At 35.2% G+C, this 26,686-nt stretch overlaps 1 protein-coding gene across 1 annotated transcript in view; it reads left to right on the top strand.

Annotated features, from left to right (window-relative positions):
* The window catches only part of LTN1 (listerin E3 ubiquitin protein ligase 1), a 51,768-nt gene that overhangs the window by 21,470 nt on the left and 3,612 nt on the right, over positions 1 to 26,686 (top strand). The window contains exons 12-28 of the mRNA XM_006175262.2: positions 488 to 677; positions 1,166 to 1,405; positions 2,235 to 2,388; positions 3,424 to 3,568; positions 4,002 to 4,188; positions 5,826 to 5,985; positions 7,055 to 7,159; positions 10,619 to 10,761; positions 14,234 to 14,369; positions 14,558 to 14,702; positions 15,598 to 15,811; positions 16,302 to 16,539; positions 16,877 to 16,951; positions 19,448 to 19,634; positions 23,162 to 23,333; positions 24,223 to 24,443; positions 26,072 to 26,266. Coding sequence (XP_006175324.2) covers positions 488 to 677; positions 1,166 to 1,405; positions 2,235 to 2,388; positions 3,424 to 3,568; positions 4,002 to 4,188; positions 5,826 to 5,985; positions 7,055 to 7,159; positions 10,619 to 10,761; positions 14,234 to 14,369; positions 14,558 to 14,702; positions 15,598 to 15,811; positions 16,302 to 16,539; positions 16,877 to 16,951; positions 19,448 to 19,634; positions 23,162 to 23,333; positions 24,223 to 24,443; positions 26,072 to 26,266 — 2,907 coding nt within the window. The remainder of the gene's footprint in view (positions 1 to 487; positions 678 to 1,165; positions 1,406 to 2,234; positions 2,389 to 3,423; positions 3,569 to 4,001; positions 4,189 to 5,825; positions 5,986 to 7,054; positions 7,160 to 10,618; positions 10,762 to 14,233; positions 14,370 to 14,557; positions 14,703 to 15,597; positions 15,812 to 16,301; positions 16,540 to 16,876; positions 16,952 to 19,447; positions 19,635 to 23,161; positions 23,334 to 24,222; positions 24,444 to 26,071; positions 26,267 to 26,686) is intronic.

Raw genomic sequence — 26,686 nt, 5'->3', positions numbered from 1 at the left:
ATATCTGCAGTGTTGATAGCAGGTATCAAAGAAGTTTAAGACAGTCTCTGCTCTCAAGGAACTTACAATCTCATTGGAAACAAGGCAAACACAGATGAAACATTATAAATAATAATACAATCCAGTAAGTGCTCTAGAAATTCAGAGAAAAGCAGTGATGAGTATGGGCTGGCATGGATGAGGGAGACTTCATAAAGCAGGTGGGATTTCTTCTGATTCTCAAGTAGTGGATGTGATTTTGATAAATAAAGAAGAGGGGGAATATTTTATGGTCGGGAAGATAGCATGAACAAAGCATGGACGTTTACAAAGCAAGGCTTCGTGGGGAGTACTGAAGATACCAGCTTCCTTAAAACTTGAGGAGGAGGAGTGGGTGATAATGTTGGGGCTGTGATGGTGAAGGGGGGCAGTATGGTACAAGTCTTATTTTGGGCAGATACACTTTTTGATCTTGCTTCTAATCTTTGCTTTAACTTTGTGGTTTTAGGCATGTTCTAGTTCAGGTAAATATGCTTTAGTAACTCCTTGGCTAAAAGGAGATATCCTTGGAGAGAAATTGGTAGCCTTGGCAGATCATCTTTGTAATAAGGACTTGGAATCCACAGTATCTTCTGAATCTTACTTCTCAGAAAAATGGACTCTTTTAAGCTTAGTATTATCCCAACATGTTCAAAATGGTAGGTAAAAATATGGCTTTTGTTTTTCAGTAGGGAGGGAGTAATTTTTCCACCTTTTTGGGGGATTCCTTGCTGCTCAGTTTGCGTAGTATTAGTTGAGAATAACAAGACTTTGTTCATTCAGATAACTTAATTTTCTAAGCACCTTAAATAGCATGACTGGGAAGGTATTTAATACTTTTGGCTTTATATTTTAAAGGATTTTGCTTTAGCTTTAGTGAATTTATCTGTTCACTCTTATTTTGTCAAGCATTGTTTTTTTTTTAACTTAATTTAAAACTTCTTTTTGATGTGAAGGTTTTTACGAAAGAGAGAACAGATTGATTTTTTGATACAATTCTATTTCATGTAATATATAAACACAGTTTAAAAACACACACACACACACACAGAAAGACCAAGGTGAAATTTTAACCCAGAGTAAAGTATTAAAAAATACACTGTTAATATTTTTTTATATTTTGTCTGTTTGAATTTTTTTCTCTTAGATTACTTGATTGGAGAAGTATATGTTGAAAGAATTATTGTTAAACTTCATGAAACTTTATCCAAAGCAAAGAAATATTCAGAAGCTGAAAATAATGACTCATCAGTGTCTTTTATCTGTGATGTGGCCTATAACTATTTCAGCTCAGCAAAAGGATGCTTGCTAATGCCATCAGCTGAAGATTTATTATTAACTCTCTTTCAGTTATGTGCTCAGAGCAAAGAAAAAACACATTTGCCAGGTAATAGCCTACTGCTCAAATGTTTTGTTGGGAATCTCCGGCTCTGATCTTCATAGTGTAAGTGCCCAGGCTTTATTAATTGAATCATAATATGTTTGAAAGTTGAAAGCATTTTGAGTAAAGGGCTACAGATCTTAAGCACTTCCAGTTTTAGAAAACAAGCTACAGATATATGTAGACATTTAATCTAAAATTCTTACTTGTTTTCAAGGAGACAGTTTTGGAAGGGGACAGATGAGTTGGATAGATGAGTTAGAATCTTAGCTGCTTCATGCAGTAGCTCTGGCAAGTTACTTAATTTTTTGATGCCTCAGTTTCTGTATTCATACAGGGGATATTAATATCTCCTCTAATAGTTAAAAACATTTAATCCTGGTGTATATTAAAATGAAATTGAGATTACCGTTCTGAGGACTATATTCCTTGTGTCCTATGGGTTAATTCAGACTTATTTACGAAAGGAATATTAAAAACTACTATTGATGGAGAGTGCTCCTCCCCAACCCTTTCTTTAATACTACTTTCTCTATTTGGAAAAGGTATATAATATTTTTCAATTTTCCAAAAGGACAACTTTCTTATAAATAAGTTCAGAGCAGAAAAAAAGCTAACTTTAAAAATGTTACTATTCTTACATTTTATATGACATGAGCTAGCTTGTATTGTTGCGTATCTATGACGTAGTTATTTTGTTTTGGCATCTGAATAGTAATTTTATGTTTTCTTAATGCTACCTTAATAATCTCAGATCTACAATGAGTTCTTTCATTTTGTACTGATTATAGTAACTTCAGAGGGATACAAATTACTGTTGACATCTTGGTTTTAGACTTTCTTATCTGTAAACTGAAAAATACTTGGCTTTCTGGTGTGAATGTATTGGTCCATCAAACTGGCGACACATATAAACAGAGTACCTTCCTATGTTTGTCTGCTCTGTGGCTGAAGAACCAAGTTCAGTCTTCATCTTTGGATATCAAAAGGTACCCTTTTTTGTGCTTAGTTAAACAATATCTCTTTAATAATTTATCATTATCCTTAAGATTCCATGAGTGCCTTTGAAAAATGACTTGTTATGTAAGAAATCTGTAGGGTTCTAAGACAAGATCCAAACAGATTTTTCCAGAAGGATTTTGTTTTAATTATCATCCATTTATACTCAGTTAATTGAAAATGATTTGTTGTAGCATATCTGCTGGACTCCTAATTTTTTTTTTCTTCCTTTTTTTTTTTTTTTTTGCATTTTTTCAGTCATATTTGTTCATACAACCAGTATTTATTGAGCAAGTTCTCGGTTAGGAATTGTGCTAGTTGCTAGGGCTGTAACACTGGCCAGAGGAGACCCAGGCCCTGCCCATCCCTGGTCTTGCAGTCTGCTGGAATCACACTCTGCCCGCTGTCTTCAGAGAGGGCAGCAAAGGGACCATCACTGAACACGAGCTGCTCAGCAGACTGCACCCAGACTCCTAATTTATGGTCAGTGATGTGGTAATGCTGCTACCCTGTCTTAGGCTGGTGTGGATTGTAATCATAACCTCTCTTGGCCATCACAGACAGTGACTGGTCTTCATTGTTTATTTTTTTGGGGGGGGGGTCTAGTAGCCACTGTTGTAGGGGATTGATTGCAAACATATTTCACATGTCATACCTAAATCCATATATAAAAGTGAAAACCGAGAGACTGCATCCAGAGCTACTGGGGTAAATCTTTTTTTGACCATCATGTTCTTTTCATGGAACAAAGTAGCTGTATTTCAGAGATAACTGATCTGAAATAGGTCATGTCCCTTTCATTCTGAAATAGAAGGAGCACTCAATTTCAAGTGATAACTATTAGATTAAATCCCCTCTTTGCTTGTGTGTATGTCACAGGGGGAGGGCAGAGGGGTCATTTACCTTTATGTCTGTCTTTTTGTTCAGGTAAGCTATTCTCTGCCATAGAGTATTTAATGTGTACCAGGGTGTTCAAATTGGTCATAGCATAACTACAGCAGTTAAGTTCTTCACATTATTTTCAGTCTTCAGGTCCTCTTGTCTGCTGTTGATGATTTGCTAAATGTGCTTCTAGAGAGTGAAGATACTTATCTTCTGAGAGTTTATATTGGAAGTGTAATGCCAGACAACAGTGAATGGGAAAAGATGAGACAGTCTCTTCCAATGCAGGTATGTTTGAGATTACAGAGTGCTTTATTCTGAAGTTTGAATTTCATGCAAGCTTAAATATTTTTGTTATACTCTGGGGAAGGAAAAAGAAGTAAATGAGATGAGTATCTTACTTAGCCTTTCTGTCTCTGAATAGTCATATTTTTGCTGTTTGCAAGACAACCAGTTGACACTCAGCAGTTGCTGTGGTACAAGGTGAATAGATCTAGTTCTGTTCCTGAAGGAGTCTTAAAGAAATACACATGTTGATAATTTTCTTAGTGGAAACCAAACTTCTGTGGTTTTACTAATAAATTAGCAATAACTTTATTATGATAACATTTTGAAAATATTCTAATAACTTCATTTTTGTTCCCTGTCTTAATTGCATAGGTAGTAAATAATTTAGTCTGTTGAATGACTTTGTATATAATGTAATGTATTCTTTTTACAGTGGTTGCATAGACCTCTTTTAGAAGGAAGACTGAGTTTGAATTATGAGTGTTTCAAAACAGATTTTAAAGAACAAGATACAAAGAAACTTCCCAGCCATTTGTGTACTTCAGCATTATTGAGCAAAATGATATTAGTTGCACTGAAAAAGGAAATAGTCCTAGAAAATAATGAGCTTGAGGAAATAAGTAAGTATATATGAGCATTCAGATATACACATATAAATACATATTTTGAAATAATCATGGTGTAATTTTGAAATAATTTTGATTATACTGCAATTTAAATCTTTAAAGATTCAAGAATCTTCAGTTCTTGATTTTACCGATGAGAAACTTGAGGCCATGTAAGAGCTGAATGTTAAATTGTGAATTGGATGGCAGCATACTAATACCTTGCTCTAATCTTGTTAGCCGTGGGGCAGAATTTGGTATAAGGTCAGTTACTCAAGCTGGCATGACATCAGTCTCAGCAGATCCTGTGGCACATGACCCTAAAGAAATTGGTTAAGTGAGTTTTGTGTTTCATCAAAGATTCTGAATTTTCAATTAATTTTTGAATCACTCTACCTTTTTATAGGGCTATAATTTTTTTTTTCCCAGCAGGTGGAGGGTAAGCAGTTGAATTTTAGGAGGATTAAAAAAAATTCCCCCATTCCAGGAAATGATGTAGAATTGTAGGTAGCAGTGTGACCTGTACAGAATGGTAGGAAGGGTGGAGGACTTGTACAATTCCTGTGTCAGTCTTGATTGTGAGCCCTCAGCTGAGTACAGTTATTAGTGGAGGAGAGTCTTCACCCTGTGGAAGAAAACGGGGACACCTTACAGGGAGCCAGCTCCATGTGCAGCTGAGGTCAAGGAAGTTTGCCTGCAGTTTACTTTACTCACAGAGTGAATCTGTCCAAAAAAACTCTGGAAATTAGTAAGTTTTGGGGGTGGAGTGAGGTATAATTAGTTTTATTTATTTATTTGTTTGTTGATTTAAATGGAGATACTAGGGATTAAACCCAGGACCTCGTGCATGCTAAGCATGCACTCTACCACTGAGCTATACACCCTTTCCCCCAGAGTAGGAATTTTTGTAATAATTTATTTTTGTTAATTATGTTACTAATTACAAACTGACAGCATTATGCATTTAATCTTCTCATTAACCCTATCATTGCTGGTATTATTGCTGACTTTCTTATCTGAAGCTTGCAAGGGATGGGATTAAATTTTGAGCTAGGTTTCAAGTCTCCTGACTCCAAAATCCATACCTGGCTTTATAAAGGAGAGTTGTGACTAAAAACCTGTGATAGGCCAGGTTTAGTGATACTCGGTCACCTGATTCTCCCAATAGTCCCGTGAGGTAGATTTGTAGTGTCCTAGTTGATGACCTGTGTACAGCTTATTTGAATCCAGACTAGTCTGTCATCGAGGCCCGTGCCCTGTTGTTTACCGTATCATGCTTGCTCCCATTTCGTAACACATTGTCTTAAACTTCTCAAGTCTTGGATCTCATAGTTGTTTATCCTGGATGCAACTTCTTACTGTTTGTGGCAAAAATAGTAGGAAGTTCTTCCTGTATCTCTGATAATGCAGATCCCTGTCACATTCTAAACTAATCAGAAAAGGAACTGAGTAAGGGTTTGGGAGAGGAGTGGTATTTTGTATCAGATATTCTCAGTTTTCATTGTCATTGAACATCAAAGAGTTGAAAATCAGCTCATAGATATTTTGAAATTAGTGGGCACAGCGATGTTAGAAAATGGGGCAGAGAAGTGAAAACAATTGAAAGGTCTGCTCACCAGGTGCACTCAATAATGTGTTGTCCACTCTGTCAGTTGCAGAACTGCTCTATTCGTTGCAGTGGTATGAAGAATTAGACAATCCACCTGTTTTTCTAACTGGATTTTGTGAAATGCTTCAGAAAATGAATATTACATATGATAACTTATGTGGACTTGGTAATACTTCTGGCCTTTTGCAGCTGTTATTTGACAGGTAAGAATCCCTTTCAATTTCCATTTTTTTTATGACTATTTTGCTAGTTAATGGCTTTGTGTCTGTAAAGAGTAAGCCCACTTGATGGTAATCTTTGAATCAGAAGGTTGATTTAAATTAACCCCAATTCTTTTTTTTTTTTTTTTTTAATGGAGGTACAGGGGATTGAACCCAGGACCATGGGCATGCTAAGCATGTGCTCTACCTACCACTAAGCTATGCCCTCCCCCACAACTAAACCCAATTTTTAATAATGAATACTTTGTGGACACTAAGTACTTGATTTACTCTTCTGGGGAGATATTTGGACTTTGCCTGTTTTATTAAATCAATAAATACATTCAAGGGGCAGATGACAATGAAAGAAATGAAAACCTGTAGAAGTTGTTTTAATTTGTCATATGTGACCCATCCTTCCACTACTCTCAAGTTTAACCTTTTCACCTTGCATGTTGTTGCAGGTGTGTCTTAATATCATAACCACAAACCTTCTCCCTTAGATGAGGAAGTAGGTATGAAAACAGAGTCGTTGTAGAGTTTATAGCAGTTAGATACTTAGCTTATTGAAATTACTATGTTGACTTGCTTTCTCTTGAAGAGTTTTTCACTTGCCTGTAGTATTTTTCATACGCTTCTTTGAAAATCAGAGGCCCCAGGTTTTCCTCTACAATCCCACTCCACATACTTAACACTCAGAACTTGCCTCAGCAAATATTAATAGCTCTTTGATTCTTGAACTTGCTGCCACCCTCAGTGTCCTCTGGGAGATGTCTTCCTTGCAGCTGCAGCCTCTGGTCCTCAAGCCTATTCTTTAAGGTTATGTCCTCTGTCAGGACTTGAGGGGGCTTTGGGATTGCCTTGGGATGAGAGCCCAGTACCAGTTATGAAGGGTGTTGGAAGCCTAAGTTCCCAATCCTTTTGGTAACAGCAGCTGTTTGGATGCAGAAGGACTGTGTGAAATGATACCCTCACAAAACAATTTATTTAATTCTGTAAAAGGAATCCAGGTAACAGTGTTAAAAAATCTTAAGTGCACTCTCAAAATGGATTTTTTTTTTCCCTTTTTTAGATCCAGGGAGAATGGCACCCTTTGGTCTCTTATCATTGCTAAGTTGATCCTTTCCCGAAGTGTTTCATCTGATGAAGTAAAATGGCATTATAGGAGAAAAGAAGGGTATTCTTATTCAAAATATTTTTATTTTGAAATTTACTATGGTTGGTTACTTTGACAACTCTAAACTAACAAAAAAATTTAATGAATCAGGAAATCAAGGTTTAGGAGATGAGAAAATTAAATTAAAAAAATGAGACTTAAAGAGTATAAAAACAATTTTAATTGTTTTAGGTTGAGGAACACACCTTTTTAAATAAGCATTTTAAACCTTATAAAATTTTGTTGTGAAATTGTATACTTGTTTTAAACAATTAGCATTTCATAAAGTTGTTCTCTTTTCCTCAGAAATCTCTCCGACAGAATCTATTATTTTCCCCTCCCCAACATCCTTTTTCCATTACTTTATTTGCTGTATGGAAGTGATAGGGAAAGTTACTTATCTTCTCTTAAATAAGGATCATCCTATTGAAGTTTATTCTAAAAATGCAATAGATGTGTTCTTAGGACAAAGAAATAGAGTTGGACATACTAGAGATTTGCTGGAGTTAATTATACTAGAGAAGCTGAGCATTCAGATTAAACACTTAGCTGAAATTTACTGAGGCATTTTGAATTAACTGATTCACCAAGAAGAATTCTGAAATTATGTATGTATATTTATACATACATATTTATACCTATATATGTTTACACATGTATTTTGGCACAGTAGAATTAGAATCTTAAGTTAAATTTTTGTTTTAATCTTATTTTAGTTTTTTAATTTATTATTTTGAATTCAATTATTAATGGGAATTATAGGTTCACATGCAGTTGTAAGAAATACAAAGAAATTCCATGTACCTTTCAGTTTCTGCCAGTGGTATCATTTTGCATAACTTCAGTACAATTTCACAACCAAGAAGATGGCGTTGATACAATCCACTGACCACATTTACTTGCACTTACGTGTTTTTGTGTGTGTTCTGTGTAATCTTGTGTTACCACCACCACAGTCCAAGATATAGACTAGTTTTTTCATAAGGATCACCTTGTGTTACCCTTTTTTCCCATGGCCACCTCCCTTCTTCCCATTCTCATCTCTGGCAACCGCTAATCTGTTCTCTTTCTAGATAATTTTATCATTAGGAATGTTATATATAGGAATCATACAGCATGTGATCTTTTGATACTAGCTTTTTTATTCAGTATAATTTAAAAATTTTTTATAATTATAAAAGTCATAGGGAATTAACTAAAGAACTGTTAGAACTAATTACAAATGAAATGGATATGTACTTGACATACAAAAATCAGTATCTTTCTTATTCACCGGTCATAATCAATTTTAAAAAGGCATAGGAAAAAAGAGATTCTGTTCACAATGACAATAAAACTATGAATACCGAGAAATAAATGTAACAACTCCCCCACCCCCCAAAAAACCCAAGTAAAGATCACAAGAGAAGATAATTTTTAAAAAATGGTTGTTTCTATAATTTCAATGTAATCTCAGTCAAAATTTCAGCAACATTTTTGAAAAGCTTGACAAACTGTGTTAAATATAGTATGCATTTGAAGGAAAAAATGTTCAAGAATAGCTAGGAGAGTTATGAAAGAGAAAAGTGAAAAGGATTTGCCCTACCAGTACAGTAATTAAGCATTATGAGATTGGTGAATAGGCAGATCACTGGATCAGAACATAAGAGTCCAGAAACTAATCTGCACATATATGAGAATTTAGTTTTTGATACAAGTGTTCTTTCAAATTGTGAGATGAGTCAATAATAAATGATGTTAGGAAGACTGGATATGTGTTTGAAAAAAAGGGGAGACCTACTCCCTTACATTTTACGTAAAAGTGAAGTCCAGATGGAAGCTAAAAAGAACAGATCTGTAAAAGTATTAGGGGAAAATAAGAGACTGTATAATCTTGGCATAGGGAAGATTTTAAGCAAAGCACAAAAATCCAGAATCTGTAGAAGAAATGATAGATATCTGATTTTGTAAAAATAAAACTTTGTGCCCATCAACAGATGGATGGATAAACAAAAATGTAGTATATACATATAAAGGAATATTATTCTGCTTACAAAAGAAGGAAATTCTGACATGCTACAATGTGGATGAACCTTGAGGACATTACGCTAAATGAAATAAATGAGTCACAAAAAGATAAGTAGTGAATGATTCCAAGTATATGAGGTGCCTAGCATAGTCAAATTCATAGAGACAGAAAGTAAAATGGTAGTTGCCAGGGGCTGAGGGGAAGGAGATGGGGAATTCTTATTTAATGGGTAGAGTTGCAGTTTTGTGAAATGAAAAAGTTCTGGAGATAAGCTGCACAACAGTATGAATGAACTTAACACTACTGTACACTTATAATAAATTTTATATAATGTATATTTTACCACAATTAAAAAAGGAAAAAAAAAGGAAACTTCTGTATGATAAAAATACAGTAAGCAAAGATTAAATGGTGGCAAAATGGAAGAAAAATTTGTATATTAAGAATTAATATCCATAATATATAAATAGCTTTTCTTAATAAAACTATTCAAAGTGAAGCATGTGTCAAGGACTTGAACAGGTAATTCATAGGTGAAATAGTCAAAGGTAATTCATTTATGAAATGTGAAATATGAAAGGATTTGCCTTATTAATAGTGACAGAAATGCAAATTAAAAGTAGTACATTTTATCTGCCATATTGCCAGGAATTTTAAAAAGATTCATTAAATGTGCAGCAAAACAGTCAAACTTGTACATTTTTGGTGAAAATGTAAACTTGATTATGCTTTTTTGAAAACCAGTTTGAAATTATCAAAATATAATACATTCAAATCCTTTGATTTCTGCAATTCTGCTTCTAGGAATCTGGCCTAAAGAGGTATTTGCGCATATGCAGAATTGTATCTGCTCAAGGACATTTATTACAGCGTTATTTGTAAGAATAAAAATTTGGGGGCAGAAACCTTAATGTTCACTAATAGGGAAATAGTTAAATTATACTGTGCAATATTTTTGGTTTTGTTTTTGATTTAGTTATGTAGCTTTAAAATAAAAGGAATACTTTATACCTACATTTTCTGACATAAAACCATCTATACTAAGTATATAAGTGGCAAATAATACAACACATAGGTAAATAAAACCCAACTATATATATGCACATATATAAATACTAGTTCATACAAAGGACATGCAACTGGTACTGCTTAAATTGAATCAGTTGACTCTTAGAGCATAATCATGTATTGTTTGTATAATTAAAAAAAATCATAAATGGGGCAAGTTACAATGCTTATTTAAAAAAAAAATGTAAAAAAGAAGCAGGAAAAAAAATATCCATAGTTTCATCTTCCAGCATCAACAATTGTCAATCTCTTCATAGTTTCTTTTCTTTTTTTTTTTCTATACAATTATTTTATATTGTGGAAATATTAGTCTTTTTGACTAGTCTAGATAAGAGGAGTTTTCTGAAATAACTGAAAATTTAGAATAAATATAATTCATACCTTTTTTTTTTCCCTTTAAACAGTTTTTTTCCACTAACAGAAGGTAATATGCATACCATTCAAAGTCTCTGTCCATTTTTGTCAAAAGAAGACAAGAAAGAATTCATTGCTCAGTGTATCCCTGCCCTTTTGGCCTGGACCAAGGAAGATGTTTGCAGTACTAATGGTTAGTTGCTTGGTAATAAATATTTTATTAATTTAATTATTGCTTGAAGTGAAAAAAGTATTTCTTAATTTAAAAAATTTTGGGAGGGAGTTAGGTTGGTTGATTTGTTTGATTATTTGTTTATTTATTTAATGGAGGTACTGAGGATTGAACCCAGAACCTTGTCCATGCTAAGCACGTGCTCTACCACTGAGCTACACCCTTCCCTGCCAAAAAGAAGTATTTCTTAGTATCTTAATCCACATCTAGCAGAGATGAATTATAGCTGATTTTTCCTAATTTATACTCTTGCTACAAAACAAGTTGATTCAGTAGGATGAGTGTCATTGGAGAGTGGCTGTTACCATTTTGCAGTACAGAAATGCTAGAGCCTTAAGGGAAGATTTACAACCACTGATAACCCTCCAATCATTTCTTTTCCATATATAGCTTTTTCAGTCAACCAATGATGCACTCATAAAGACAAAAGAGGGAATAGCTTTTGTTATGTTTTAAACTTTTTGGATACTCTCTACTCTATTAGTTCATTTATTTATTAATTGAATAAACACTTATTTAGCCCTGGCTATGTGACAGTTTCTTTTGTAGAGAAGACAGACGTAGAGTTATATGGTAGCTGATGGAGCAGTAAGATGTCGTATGTGTGAAAGTGGAAGAAAAGGAGTTTTCCCCTTTGCTTTGAGATGTCAGTGGCAATTTCACAAAGAGAAATACTTCAACTGAGTGATGAAGGATAGTTTGCCATATGGACATAGTTGGGGAAGGGCATTCCAGGTACACACAAACATAGAAGAATACAGATAGTTCATTTGGGTTGGCATTTAAGGTAGAAAGTTGGAGACAAAGAGTATTACAGTGCAGAAGAATATGGATTTTGAGAAATGGCAGGGAACAGATCATAAAGGCCTAGTTTTGTAGGCTAAGGAGTTTGGACTTGAAGTGGTAGGAGGTAAGGAGTTATTGGCCCAAATTAGGTAGAAGAGTAGTAAGACTTATCACATTTATATTAGAAAGATTATTTTGCTAACTGTATAGGGTGGATGTGAGAGAAGAGAGTTTAGGGGTAGAAGACCATATAGGGAGCTATTGGAATAATCATAATGAGAAATAGAGAACTTGAATCAAGGCACAAATGGAAGAGCAGAGATGGAAATGAAAGAGACAGGAAATAGAATTGATGGGTCTCTGTGATTGTACTTCTGAATTGGGTAGATGGAAGTATTGTTAGGCCTTATAGGAAGCTCTGTAGGAGACTTGAGGGTTGGGAGGAGGATGGAAAAGGAGTGTATAGGCAGCTAATGTTCAGTTTTAGACACAATAGATTAAGATGGCTATGGAATAACTATTCAAATGGAGATTGTCAGTAAGCAATAGCTATTGGCTAGATGGAAATGCTGCTTCCAAAGCCCATGTCATGCAGGTGGCAGTATAGTCTGTAAATGAGGATGAGCTTGTTCAGCAAGAATGAAGAGTGGAAAGAATATCAAGGGAACACTAGCAGTAGATTTAAGGGGTAGTGGGTGGAGGGACACTTGAGAATAAGAACTAAAGATAAAGAGAAGCAAAGGAAGAGTTTTAGGTAATATTCGTCAGCCATTAAATGCTACAGAAGGGCAAGTAAAATTAGGCGCTGACAAGTGTCTATTGGCTTTGACATTGTTGGAATGATAGTGATGAGAAAGTGGAGGCAGATAGTCTATTCTGAGTGTTTGGCGGGAAGGAGTGTACAAAGAGGTGAAAGCTGGAGGTGAACACAAAGTCAAAGGGGAAATACATGTTGCTGGGGAGGGGGAGGAATAGAAAATAGAGACAGGGAATAATTGATGATAGTTCCCACTGAGAAGATGAGAGGGGAGGGCATGTAGGATAGAATCTAGAGTAGTCAGAAGATACCAGTCATGTATATATAGGAGAAGACAAGATGAAGAGAGGTGTAGGATGGATGGAGATGGAGATGGAGGGGGGCCTGGGAACTTCATGTCTTCATGTCTGTCTAGGTCATTTAATAAGTGGAAACTGGATTGTGGATGTTAAAGGCAGTAGAAGTCTGAAATAGTGGAAAAGGAGTGTGTCCATCAACAAACAGTCAAAAAGAATTACCCTGGTAGCATGAAGGGTCAGCTGATGTTATAAATAAATTTTTGTGGCATTAAGCTTTACTGTTGAGTTCACTTACATAGTTAAACTGTGGGATTAGGTTGGGATTGCAGTTCTGGAACAGAGATGCAGGTGAACTGACTGTGCATAGAAGAGAGGATTACCTAACGGGAGTGCAGGTGATTTCTCCAGCACAGGTCATAACTGAAGAACGGCAGAGAGGGAGAAGGGGCAGGAGACAGGGCTGCAGTTCACACAACTGTGTGCTATCCACACAAACCACAAACTGTCCAGCTGTGCAGAGGGCAACAGGAAGCGGAACGTTTTTGAGATTTGACAGCCAATTTTGCTCTTCTTGCCAAAATGATGGAACAGTTAGCTAACAAATATTTTTTCGTTATTAGAAAATCAATTGTTTCTATTTAAACTTGAGCCTCACATTTTGTCAGGAAGATTAGAAGAAAAAAAATTATTTGCCTTTAAAGGAAGATTACATTATTACTATTGCTATTATTTATTAATTTATTTTTGCTTTTTCCTTGGTTTCCTTTTGTCTACAGAATAAAAACCTTAAGTCCTTAGTTTGGCTTATAAGACATCTTACAATCTTATCACAACCAGTTTCTCCGGTTTCACCAATTTTGCTTCTGCCCTGAACTTTGAACATTCTGTTACTTTGTTAGAACTTTGTGCCTGTGAAATACCATATACCAACTTTGGAAAGGCTTTTCTGACTTGACCTAGTTTCCTGTTCTGGGCTCTCAGTTTTTTGGCCCTCTTGCATTCTACTTTGTTTTATGTCCACCAGGACTGCTAGATGAGTCCCGTCAGGGACTGGATTTTGTTCAGCTTTATCTCCCCAGCATCTAGCAGTGTACCATGTGTTCACTTATTCATTCTTCATTCAGTCAGTCAAAATGAGTTTCTCTTTATCTCAGGCATCGTGCTAGGGGGACATGTACAGTGGCAAGTAACACAGACAGGGTTCCTGCCCTCATGGAGCTTACTTTCTAATTGACATAATAATAAATAAACAAACATTAGTGCTGTAAGGGCAACAAACAAGTGATATTAGAGAAATGAGAAAGGGCATACTTTTTACAATAAAACACCATAGGTTAGCTAATGCACAATGTCATTCACTCCCCCCTCTTCACACTTGATTTTCTGTGCTGGGTGCTGGGTGCTGGGTATGGAGACAGGATCCCTGCCCTCTGGAATTTATAAGCTCATTTGACTCTTTCATATAAGCCCTAATTTTTAGAGCTCTTAACCTAAATACTTCTGAAGAAAGTTTTTAACTTGTTTCAAGGTAGAGTTTCTCTTTTTAATAGTAACAATACAATTAATTTTTTAATTTTTAATTTTACTTTAGGAGGTTTCGGACATCTTGCCATTTTCAATTCTTGTCTGCAAACCAGAGGGATAGATGATGGAGAGCTATTACATGGTATATTAAAAATTCTGATAACCTGGAAGAAAGATCATGAAGATATTTTTCTTTTCAGTTGGTAGGTAATACTTTATACTGTGTTTTTCCCTCTATATATGAAGTGGACTCAGATTGTGTATCATATAGTCACAATTTTGTAAAGTAATAGGATGAAAGACATTTAAGTCAGTCTAAGTATATAAGATTTACATTTTTCTAATTGAATGTATATAATTCTTCAGTGTTTTGTTTTTGTCTTTATCACAGCAATCTGTCAGAAGTAAGTCCAGAGATACTGGGTGTAAATATAGAAATAATCCGATTCCTTTCCTTGTTTTTGAAATACTGCTCATCTCCTTTGGCAGAGAGTGAATGGGACTTTATCATGTGCTCCATGTTGGCTTGGTTGGAGGTAAATTAACCTGATAACGTCATCACACCTATTGGGTCTTTGTGCATATCTCTGTACTAGAACTGTTTACTAATATTCTTTAAATGATGGTTGTCGTTAGCTCCTTTGCAAATATTTAAACACTTTATAGATATGTTCCTCACCAGCTACTACTTGACAGAACAGTAAAATGATTGAGGTTTGTCTGCCAGTATCATTCAGTAACCAGATCTGCTAACTGCTTTTAAAATGTTCTCTTCATTAGCTCATTTTAATATTGCAGCACAGCCCTTTAAGGTTTTATGTTTTCATGACAAGTTTTTTTGGTCTTTTTGATTCTAATTAAGTTATTCTTAAAAATGTACTGTTTCAGTATTGCCAGAGTAATGCATTAAAAATTAGGCAGATTCAGGGGGAATTGATGTTCTTTTTATGACCCACAGCAACCAGGTGTGTAATACTTGTGGGCTCTGATGCAGCAAGTCAGTCAAGGTTGAATTAGTCTGAATCTCTGCTTTGCCTGCTGTTAGCTGTGTAGTATTAAACTTTACCTTGTCAAGCCTCAGTTTCCTTATTTTAAAGTAACTTAATAATACCCAATTAGTAGGGCTCCCAAGAAGATTATAAAAGTGGTTTTTAATGTGTTTAACTTGGTAAGTGGTAACTGATATTATTTTCTTTTATGGTTGTAGAAATAAAAAAAAAATTTCAAAATAAATGGATCAATTCTAATTCCTGATACTTAATTTGAAAAAAAGTTATTTTGATGTAAAATATATAAATGTCTCCTAAGACTATATATTTCAACTGCTTCTTATTTTTAAATGTAGAGAAATGAAAGGCACTTCTCTTTATTGCCTTGATTTATAGTATGCTGGAAGAAGTCTGTTTACCCATTTCCTTTTTGTTTTTTTAGACAACAAATGAGAATCAGGCATTGTATTCTGTTCCACTTGTACAACTGTTTGCCTGTGTCAGCTGTGATTTGGCCTGTGAACTCAGTGCTTTTTTTGATTCCACAACTCTGGATACCACTGGCAGCCTTCCTGTAAATCTAATCAGTGAATGGAAAGAATTTTTTTCCCAAGGGATCCACAGTTTGCTATTACCTCTTTTGGTGACTGTTACAGGCAAGTGAAAAAGGGAGTCATAGTGAGGTTCACTGAAAATGACTTGTTGGAAAAAAAAAAAAAACTTTGGATATTTAAGTCACACAATATAAAATAGTGAAAGAGCCAGAGAGAAAGCTAGGTATCTCAGAAGTATCATGTATGCTTCTGCTTTACAGACAAGAATTAAAAAATGGTACAATATCCAAAGGCCATTGAAAATTAAAATAATTGTAATTCAGATAACATGAATAGATTATTTTAACTCAAACCTCATTTTTTTTAAGAATGAGATCATAGAAGTTATTAAAAAGTTAAGGTATCCGAACTATCTGAGTAGTTCAGAGAATATCTGAAATGTATATTCAGTTCATGTTCCTAGTTAGGAGTGCTTTAATGTCAAGTTTTTAATTTCATTTTCTTAAATAACATTTAATTGTCTGTGAATCGGTCAAGCTGTATTACTCACTTTGTTTGGAGATGTGAATGTTCCTTTCCTTTTTGTCATCAGGAGAAAGCAAAGATACATCTGAAACATCCTTTCAGAATGCAATGCTGAAGCCCATGTGTGAAACACTAACATATATCCCAAAGGATCAACTGTTGAGTCAAAAACTCCCTCCAAGATTGGTTGCTGGCCAAAAAACAAACTTGCCAGAATATCTCCAGACTTTGTTAAATACTTTAGCCCCATTACTTCTTTACAGAGCTCGGCCTGTGCAAATTGCTGTTTATCATATGCTATACAAGTAAGAATTCTTTCAATTGAATCAATGTCGTGATGGTCTAAAAAAATAGAACATATATTAGTTTTAATTCTTCGTCATTAAAAAGAGTCAAAGTGAAAACAACAAGAAAGTAAACTTGATTGTATTTCAGTAACAAGGATGTCAAGTTTTTCATGTTTAGGTCACTTTTCTCCACGCACAGTTTACATTTAGATAGTCCTGGCCATAGGTAGTTATTTCATAAAAAACTTAGTAAAAAATGTACTCGTTACAAAATAAGTATTGGTCTTTCTGCTTTTAAAGCATGATTTAACAGTGAACAGTTTAATATAATTTAAAAGAATATTCTAACTTCCAGATTGATGCCTGAATTCCCACAATATGATCAGGATAATCTAAAGTCTTATGGAGATGAAGAAGAAGAACCAGCCTTGTAAGTTTTTTTAATACAAATCTTCCTCGACTTATGATAGGATTGCATCCCAATAAACCCATTGTTAAGTCAAAAAATAGTGTTGAGTCAAAAATGCATTTGATACAGCTAATCTACCGAACATCAGCTTAGCCTAGCCTACTTAAATGTACTCTGACACTCACATTAGCCTACAGTTGGGCAAAATCATCTAACACAAAGCCAATTTTATGATAAAGTGTTGAATATTTCATGGAATTTCTTGACACTGTATTGAAATTGCAAAGCAGAATGGTTGTGAGTGTACTGGTTGTTTACCCTCTTGATCACGTGACTGCTGGGGCTGCAGTTTGCCACCACTGCCCAGCATCATGAGAGAGTATCAGACTACATACAAATTGCCAGCCTGGGAAAAGGTCAAAATTCGTAGTATGGTTTCTACTAAATGCTTATCACTTTTGCACTAGTGTGAAGTTGAAAAATTGTAAGTCAAACCATCATAAGTGGAGACCGTATGTAGTTTATTTTATTAAATTCTTATAATCCATCTTCATGACTTTAGAAGACAGAAGCAGTACAAAAGCTCTAAATTGGAGTATATATTTGTTCAACAGATCTTGTGAATTTATTTGTAAGATATGAATGAAATTTAGAGTTCACCCAAAAAGACAGTTACTCTCTCTTCTTTTTTTAGTGGGGGAAAGGTAATTAGGTTCATTTATTTATTACTATTTTTTGATAGAGATACTGAGGATTCAACCCAGGACCTCCTGCATGCTAAGCATGAACTCTCCCACTGAATTATACCCTCCCCCTGCCCCAACTCTCTCTTCTTAATTGTTCCTAAATCATTTTCAGTTTGCTGCTGTTAGTGAAAACTTTCTTCAGCCACATGGTAGCTGTGGAAGGAATATATCAACTCAAAAATCTATTGAGTACCCCTTTGTGCAAAGTGTTAATTAAATGTTGAAGAGAGAATACGTTGTGAAGTAAACGTTCTATCTCGTAAGGAGCTTATAATCTAATTTAGATGATACTACCCTATAACAGAAGACAGTGTATGCCAAGTGCTGAGGAAAAGGTTAGGATGTTAGGAGGACACAACTGTTGTGCCCAGGAAGGGAAGACTTTCTCTTGAGGAAGAGGCATTTATGCTGCACCTTTCAGGTTAGGTAGCATTTCAGCAGGGCAGGGGAAAGTTATGGGAACACCATGTACAAAGGCACTGAGGCATGAATGTTCAGGATGTGCTGGGGGAACACTGAGTAGTTGCTATTTGGCATTTTTTTAATTGTCTATATCTTCTTCCACTGGAATATAAGCTCTGTGAAGGAAGAAATGTTTGTCTCTTATTCCTGACTGTATTCACAGCATTCAGGTACTTGGCCTAAAACAGAGTCAGGAATAGTGCTCATTTGTTGAATAAAAGAATAAATGAACGAGTATATGTGGAGTAGGCAGGGAGGGTATAGTGGCAGGTAAAGCTGGAAGGGTAATGAAGGGCCTTCAGAATGACATTTTCTAGGAATTGGGGCATTATTTGGTAGAAGATGGGATACCACCAGCTGATTGTGGCAATACTATAAAGTACAAACTGTACAAAGAAGCCAGCAGAGGTGGAGACCATTCTGGAAGTTACAGCAGTGCATGGAGGTCAGTATGGAAAGTGGAGAGCTGTTCTTTGTAAAATCTAGTGACTGTTGGTATGGAATAGAGAAGGGGTGGTACGTGAGATGGTGGTGGTGAAGGTGAGAACTTAAAGGCAGAAGCTTGAAGAAGACTTATTTATGGGCTGGTTGTGGGAAGCCACCAAGGAAGAAAGCTCACAGAGGTGAAAGGAGAGAACCGAGCTAGAATGTCATAGAGAAGAGACTCTGACAGGAGACACACACAAGTATTTCACTTTCTGAGAATCTTGTAAGCTCATCCAGGTGTTGATGAGTACCGTACTCCAGTAAGGAGGAAAATTAACTCACATTGTCATGGATTCATGTGAATGTTAAATCTGCTGAAAAGGCGTCCAGTCTTACGACCTTTTTACCCTTTATAGGATGATAAGTGACCTGGTAGGACTTGTTAGCCCTAATGGTTCCCCTGACTAACCGAGGGGCTTCAGACTAATCATTTAGCCCCTCTGGTTGTGTGATTTTTTTTTCTATCTGTAAAACAAAAGGCTGAAGTATATGTTTTCTAAAAGGGTCTTTTAAGTGCTAACCTCTAGAGTCCATGTTTTATATATTTATAAATATAATATTTTATATTTTATATTACATATTTATAGGTTTATAAATAGGAAAATATGTATATATTTGTATAACATTTTATGTCTTTCAGATTCTATGATTGGCTTCATGTGAAATTATGAGTCAAAATTGAATCTATAAAGGGGGACTTTTAAAATGGTTTTTGGAAAATAGAGAAACATTTTCTTAAGATACTTGAAATTTATACATAATATCAGTTTGTTAAGGGATGAGTTAATGAAGAAAACTGTGGTGTTTAATCATTTGTTCTTAGGTCACCACCGGCAGCACTGATGTCTCTCCTTAGCACTCAAGAAGACTTACTAGAAAATGTTTTGGGGTGTATTCCTGTTGGACAGATAGTTACTATTAAGCCACTGAGTGAAGACTTCTGCTATGTTTTGGGATATCTCCTCACTTGGAAATTAATACTTACGTTCTTCAAAGCTGCTTCATCTCAGGTAAATAAGACAACTTTTGACAGTTCTGTCTTATATGTATTTCTCTGTTACTATCCTAAACCCCTAGCTTTCCCTTCTTTTGGGAGAAAAAAGAGGAAATGCCTCACATTTTAATCTAATCTTATCTGGCTAATTTCAAACATTCTGCTAAATTTATTTCTGTCTCTACTTCCTCACCCTCCCACAGTTTTACACACACACACACACACAGTTTGTAAAAGTAATTAATTTCTGGAATGTGCTTACATCAACTGTTTGTCTAACTGGATGTAGACACCAAGTCCTTTTATTGCAGGAAACCGGATTTCTATAATTTAATTTTGTGCAACCGTAGTAATAGTTTCAAAAGAATTGGATATTGCTATTTTTTTCCTTTGATCAACTTCTGACTCTTGTGGAGATGTCAGTTAATACATCATTGGAGATTTTTCTTATTTGAAAATTAGTGTTTAGAGAAAGATCTATGAAATATTACCATATGTAATTGAAACTTACCACTAAATGATGAAAATATCCTATATAATTATTTGGCTTTAATTATTTCAGTAGCCACTAGATGTCTCTGTTGTCTCATGTTTAAGAAAAAGAGGTCTTGTCCTGGAAGGAAGCTGGAAAAATCTACTCTCCCCCCCACCCCCCATTCTTTCAGACAGATCCCCACCTTAAAAAGTTTCAAACACTGATTGAATCAGCTGAATAAAGCAGGTGGCTTCTTTGACAGGTCACTACAAAAAAACAGTCACTTCATATTTAAAGAGTGACTAAATATGGCATTCATTTCCAATGTGATTTTTCAGAATTCTTAGTTGTAATTTATGTTGTTGCTAATAACCCATACCGTGGAATATGTAAATATAGTGGGGTTTTTTTTTGCATTTGTTTATCTAAGGGGAAAATCAAATTACAGAGGCAGCACTGATCTAGATGTGTCAGTTATTGTATTTCTTTTCAGGCCTCCCACTTATGTTTGTGATCTGAGCTGGTTTTAATTTGCTGATGATATATTTCAAGAGCTCCTTATTGGCCTTTTACATTCATTTCTTAGAATATTTTTTATCTCTAAAAAGTTGCAGCAATTGAAGTTTTATGTATAAGAATTTTTTCTTGTTATCTTATGTTTAGAAATTAGGAATGGGGCCACACGTCATCTTTTCCATTAAGCCAGAGTTGGGGAGGGGGCACACAGAATTGCAGAGCAGCATTTATTGAGCCTGGAAATTGAACTGAGCTGTGAACAGATAAACCAGCATAACCCATTAAATAACGCTAATTAGAGGAATCCTAAAAAAAAGCTGAGAATTTCTTTTTAAAACTTTGGTTCTTAATCTGGGCCGTTTTTAACTTTCTTCTCAGAAAAACTAATGAATCAGATCAAATTGGAAACAAAGCTATGTATGTTTAATTTTTTTACTGAGATACATTTCACATATCAGATTTACTTATTTTAAGTAAACAGTTTGGTGTTTTTAATATTCACAGAATTGTGCTACTATCACCACTGTCTAATTTTAGAACATTATCTACACCTTCCTCCCCTACCAAAAAACCCTTACCCATTTGCAGTCACTTCCCATTTCCTCTCAAACCCCCCAGCCATTGGTAAACACTAATCTATTTTCTGTCTCTATGGATTTGCCAATTGTGGACCTGACACATATGTGGTCTTTTGTGTCTGGCTTATTTCACATAGCGTAATGTTTTAAAGATTCATTCATATTACAGCATGTAATCAGTATAACACTCCTTTTTATGTCTAAATAATATTCCATTGTATGTATGCCTCTACCACATCTTGTTTATCCAGTCATTCAGTGGGCATTTAGGTTGTTTCCACTTGGGGGCTATTTTGAATATAGCTGCTGTAAACGTTTTTGCATACATGTTTGGGTGGACATATGTTTTCATTTCTCTTGTGTTGTATACCTAAGAGTCATTGATACATGTTAAAATAAATATGTGATATACTTGATTTTTTTTTTTTAAATTCTACTTTCCTTCCAACTTTTTATTTTGAAAAATATTCAGATTTACAGAGAAGGTGGGCAAATGATTCGACAAAAAGTCATAAACCTCTTTGTAGGGTCACACATTTTTAACATGTTGGTACATTTACACATGCTTTCTCTCTATTTACTTTTTTTATGCTTATCTCCTTCAAAGTAAGTCTGCAACTTACTTTGACATCGTAATGCTTTACCAAAAGTATTTAAACGTATATCTCCTAAGGACAAGGACATATTTCGACATAAATGTAATGTAGTTATTACACTCAGATTTTATTTTGACACAATAATATTATCTAACTTGTATTTAAATTTTCCTAGTTGTCCCAGTAATGTCCTTCATAGTTTTATTTCCTTATCTGTTGAGGATTCAGTCAAGGATCACATTTGCATTTGTCTGTCATATTTCTTTAACTTACAACTACTTTACTTTTCTTTCCTGTCATTCACCAGGTCAGTTATTTTGTAGACTATCTTATAGTTTGGATTTGTCTGATCATTTCCTCATGGTTAGATTCTGGTTCCTTTTCAGCGAGAGTGTTTAGGGCACAGTGGTGGTGTGTTCTGAGTGTATCACCTCAGGAACACAGAATGTCATGTCTCCTTTTATTGGTGGTGTTAACTTTGGTTACTTGGTAAAGGTAGTGCCCTCCAGATTTCTCCATTATAAAGGTACTTTGGTCAATATTTTAAGAATTAATTCCAAATCCTATGGCTTGATCTTTGTATTTGAGTATTTACAGTGTTCAGAAAATGGTGTCTTTATACTTTGAGGAAACATGTAGTATAGTGGAAGAAATAATTTAAAAACAGGTACAGATACCAAGAGCTGCAAAGTAAATGCAAACAACTGAAAACTATATTATTGAGGAATGAGTCCAAAGCATGTGTCTCACAGATAACCTATAGTGCACCCAGTGGTGCTAGATTTTCCTATTTTTAAAAAAGAAATCAGAAATCCATATTTTTATGGGAAATTTCTTGATTTATAAAACAACTGTGAGAAGACCCCAGGATGTTTTGGACCACTAATTTGTGCTGTCATAAAGGGATGCTGCAATGTTTGTTATAGGGTGAGGTCAGCCATAAAAATGGGATTTGTCTTAAGCAGGATGTTGAAAGATTCGGGATTATGGTGTGCAAGGAATGTATGGAAGACTTAGAAAGAGAGTGAGTGGGTTATCTGTGGGGATGGCAAATAGGTTTTCCTTGCTCAGAGACTCCAAGTGGGGGAGAACTTACGGAGACAGTTTGAAAAAGATGTTAGAAGCAGATGTCTAATAATGAGGAGAGAGTGACAACTCCTGCTAGTTTATGAGGAGGGTTGCAGTGCCCTCAGATGACACATTTGGAAAGTTAGACTGTGCCATGTATTTTGTAGGACTCTTCCATGTAATTTGCAGTGTTCAGATGAATGCATTTTTGTATTGTATTCTGTACAATCTCCTATACTTTGATCTGTTCGTATCTACTGATTATCTTGGTTTAATTGGGTTTACTAACAAATTCTTTACTCTCCATCAGCTTCGAGCTCTATACTCAATGTACCTTCGAAAAACGAAAAGTTTGAATAAATTGCTCTATCACCTGTTCAGACTGATGCCAGAAAACCCGACCTTTTCAGAGACAGCTATTGAGCTCTCCAGTAAGGACCCTAAAACTTTCTTTACAGAAGAGCTCCAGCTGAGTATTAGAGGTCAGTATGATGTGTTTTTGTGTTCTTTCTTGGAGACGAGGTTCAGATTAGGTTATATTATGCCTTATCCTGAGGGTGTGGAGAGTAACCCCAAACGTGGGTCCTGGCTATGAAAATGTTGCAGTGAGAGATTTTCCATATTTTTCTAAATGGGACATAGAATTAGACCGAGTGGCTAAGATTGTTAAGACTTTAATTTTTGAAGCTTAGTTTGTTGAGACTTATCTTTTACTCTGTAAACAAATACTTGTTATGTGATAATGTCTTATTGGCCTGTAAATGAATAGTCTTCAGCTGGGGAAAACAGGTGAATAAAATTTATTGTTTTTACTCCGGGGGCTCACATTTTAGCTGAACGGATAGATAAACACACGTCTAGCTGGACCACAATGTTCTAAGTGATCTAAGTGATTTCCTGAGAATAGGAATTTTTTAAAAGCCTTGGAGATCTGAGGATGGGACTTCGTCTTGTTGAGTATTAAGGTGGGATTCTAGGACTTTTGCATAACACATCAGTGAGAGTAAAGGGGACCAGCAAACTCTTTTTCATAATTTATAAGAAAAAGAATCTTTAATTTCTCCTCCTTTAAAAAGTATGTGTGTTTCATTGTATTTGTGATTTTTCATGTGAAACTTACAGAGTGCCATTTCTAGGCAGATTTTTCGGTGTCATTTGGGATCTTCATTCTTTTTGCCGTTTTGGTTGTTCATTTTGAATGTGTGAGACAGCTAATTCTTGAGTTCTGGTTTCTTGGGTATGTTTGTTTTATGAGCTCTGGCACTAGTGTTAAGGAATTAAAAATGATCTTCTAAGGAAGATACTACGATTAGTCTGTTATTCCATGTAAGAAATATATCTTACTAACTAAGAATTTATTTTTTTCCTCAGATACCTCAACTCTTCCATACCATATTCCGCACTTGGCTTGTTCAGTCTATCACATGACATTAAAAGACTTGCCCGCCATGGTTAGGCTGTGGTGGAATAGTAGTGAGAAACGTGTTTTCAATATTGTAGATAGATTTACAAGCAAGTATGTTAGCAATGTTCTTTCTTTTCAAGAAATATCTTCTGTGCAAACAAGTACACAACTGTTTAATGGCATGACGGTTAGTATTGTCTTAAATTTTTTCTAGAAAAGTTGCTTGAATATTGGTTATGTCTGTCAGTTGTAGTGAGTATCATCACAGTTATAGCTCTTGGTTCAGAATTTATAGAAATTGTCTACTTTGTTTTCTGATTTTTGAATATCAAATCTCAAATTAAATCGAAATAATGTTATAATTTCATTTACCCCCTTTTTTGTTTATTCGGTTTATTTGTTATTGAAGTATAGTTGATGTACAATGTTATATACGCTACAGGTGTACAATATAGTGATTCACAATTTTTAAAGGTCTTTGAGCGTTCATTAGTTACTTTGAAATATATATTGGAATACCTACAGGTGCAAGGCACTGTATGCCAGTCACCTGCAAAATGAACAGTTTAGTAGGATCAGATACCTGTCCTGTAATACCATATAATCTAATAAAGGGAAAAGAGTGATACCAGTAATGTTTTTTGCATTGGAAACTAGAAAGTGGCACATTATGAGGGAGAGTATTCTGTACTCATAGAGGGAAAGGTTCGCCTGGCTGAGGGGTTCAGGTGAGACTTTATGGAGAAAGTTGAGGTAGGCAGGATTTTGTTATGGGAAAAATGGGGGGAAAGGCATTTAATTTACAGAAAATAATATGGGAAAAGCAGAAAGCTTGGAGATGAGAATAAAATTTCTGTGATTGCCTACAAAATGATGAATAGCCCAGTATTCATACAGGGTAGAACTCCTGAAGGTAAATAGAGAATAAAATGCTTCTATGATAAATTAGGACCATATTGGGTGAGGCCTCAAACAACAGTCTAAAATATTTGGTCCTATGTAGCCTCTGGAATTTTTCTTTTGAGGCAGTGACACTGTCAGAGTTCTAATCTATGAAACTGCTCTAACTGAATCTCTAACATGGTCTTTTGGCAGGGAGCTTGAGTTTCAGATGTCAGCACCAGTTAGGGAGACTGTTAATGTGGGCGTTATGAGGAGGGCCTGAGGGAGGCCATATCAGTGGAAATGGTCCTTAAAAGTAGAGGGGTGTGAGGAATTTTGTGGTGCTTTATCCAAACTTGCGACTAGTTAATATCTGGGATTCAGTAGAAGGAGAAATTTAAGATGATGCTATGGTTTTTATAGCCTGGAAATAGGAATGCCAGAAGAATAAATTTGTAAAGGATGATAATTTGTGTTTTATGTTGAATTTGCAATGCTAGTAAGAGAATCAAGGTCAGGTATAAATATTTTGGCAGTTGTTGATTGACTCTAAAGCTCAAGAGAATTCTCTGGTAGAGAAGACTTGGGAGACATCTAAACAGAAGTGGTATTTGATCCTCTTGGTTTGGAAGAGAAGGAATAATAAATAATAACCCATTCTGTTATTGGTCTATGCAAAAACTATTTATGATATGACAAGCCTAATATAATAAAACATACTTTATGAGCGGTGCGTTTCTTTTGGAAATATCTTTGAGTGTCATAGCAACACTATAAAATACATCAGGTATTTGAGCCTCTTTATTAAATATCTCATGTCAGAAAACTGAACATGTTTATTCATACTTTAGTAGTCAGCCCACCAAGGTGTTTTCTGAATGAAAACAAAGAAAAGATATTTGGCAAAAAAAATATTAACCTCTTGTGTTGCAGGTGAAAGCTCGGGCTACTACTCGAGAAGTAATGGCCACTTATACAATTGAGGACATAGTTATTGAACTTATAATACAGCTGCCTTCAAATTATCCACTGGGTTCAATAACAGTAGAAAGTGGGAAAAGAGTTGGAGTGGCTGTTCAGCAGTGGCGGAACTGGATGCTCCAGTTAAGCACATACCTCACCCATCAAGTAAGTTTCTGTGTCCAAACCAGAGGTATAGTGCTGATTTACTATCTGAGGGCAATAAAACTTTCAGTATGTCTCTTCTGCTTAAGTAGAAACGGACATCATAGTTTGTTGGATAACACAGATATCTGCCTAAATGATTTGAACCTGCCAAGCTGTTTTAATTTTTAAGGCTCTACGACATTTTTGTCTGGTATTTGAGAAGAACTGACTTTACTTCACTGACATTGTAGATGACATAGAACAATACATGGTATTAACGGAATTGTTTGAGAGGGAATCTTTTTGCAAGATACAGGATGGATGAATGTCTTCTGAGCTACTTAGCAATTTAAGTCTTCTTTTGTGGTTATAGTAATCCCAGTACCTGTGCCTTTTAAACAAAGTACAAGCGTTCTCTAGTTCTGTTTATACATTGTGATG

This window comes from Camelus ferus, chromosome 1, assembly GCF_009834535.1.
Source record: "Camelus ferus isolate YT-003-E chromosome 1, BCGSAC_Cfer_1.0, whole genome shotgun sequence".
NCBI classification, from domain to species: domain Eukaryota; kingdom Metazoa; phylum Chordata; class Mammalia; order Artiodactyla; family Camelidae; genus Camelus; species Camelus ferus.
Note: the sequence above shows the minus strand (reverse complement) of the source record. Positions and strands in the feature narration are given on the sequence as shown.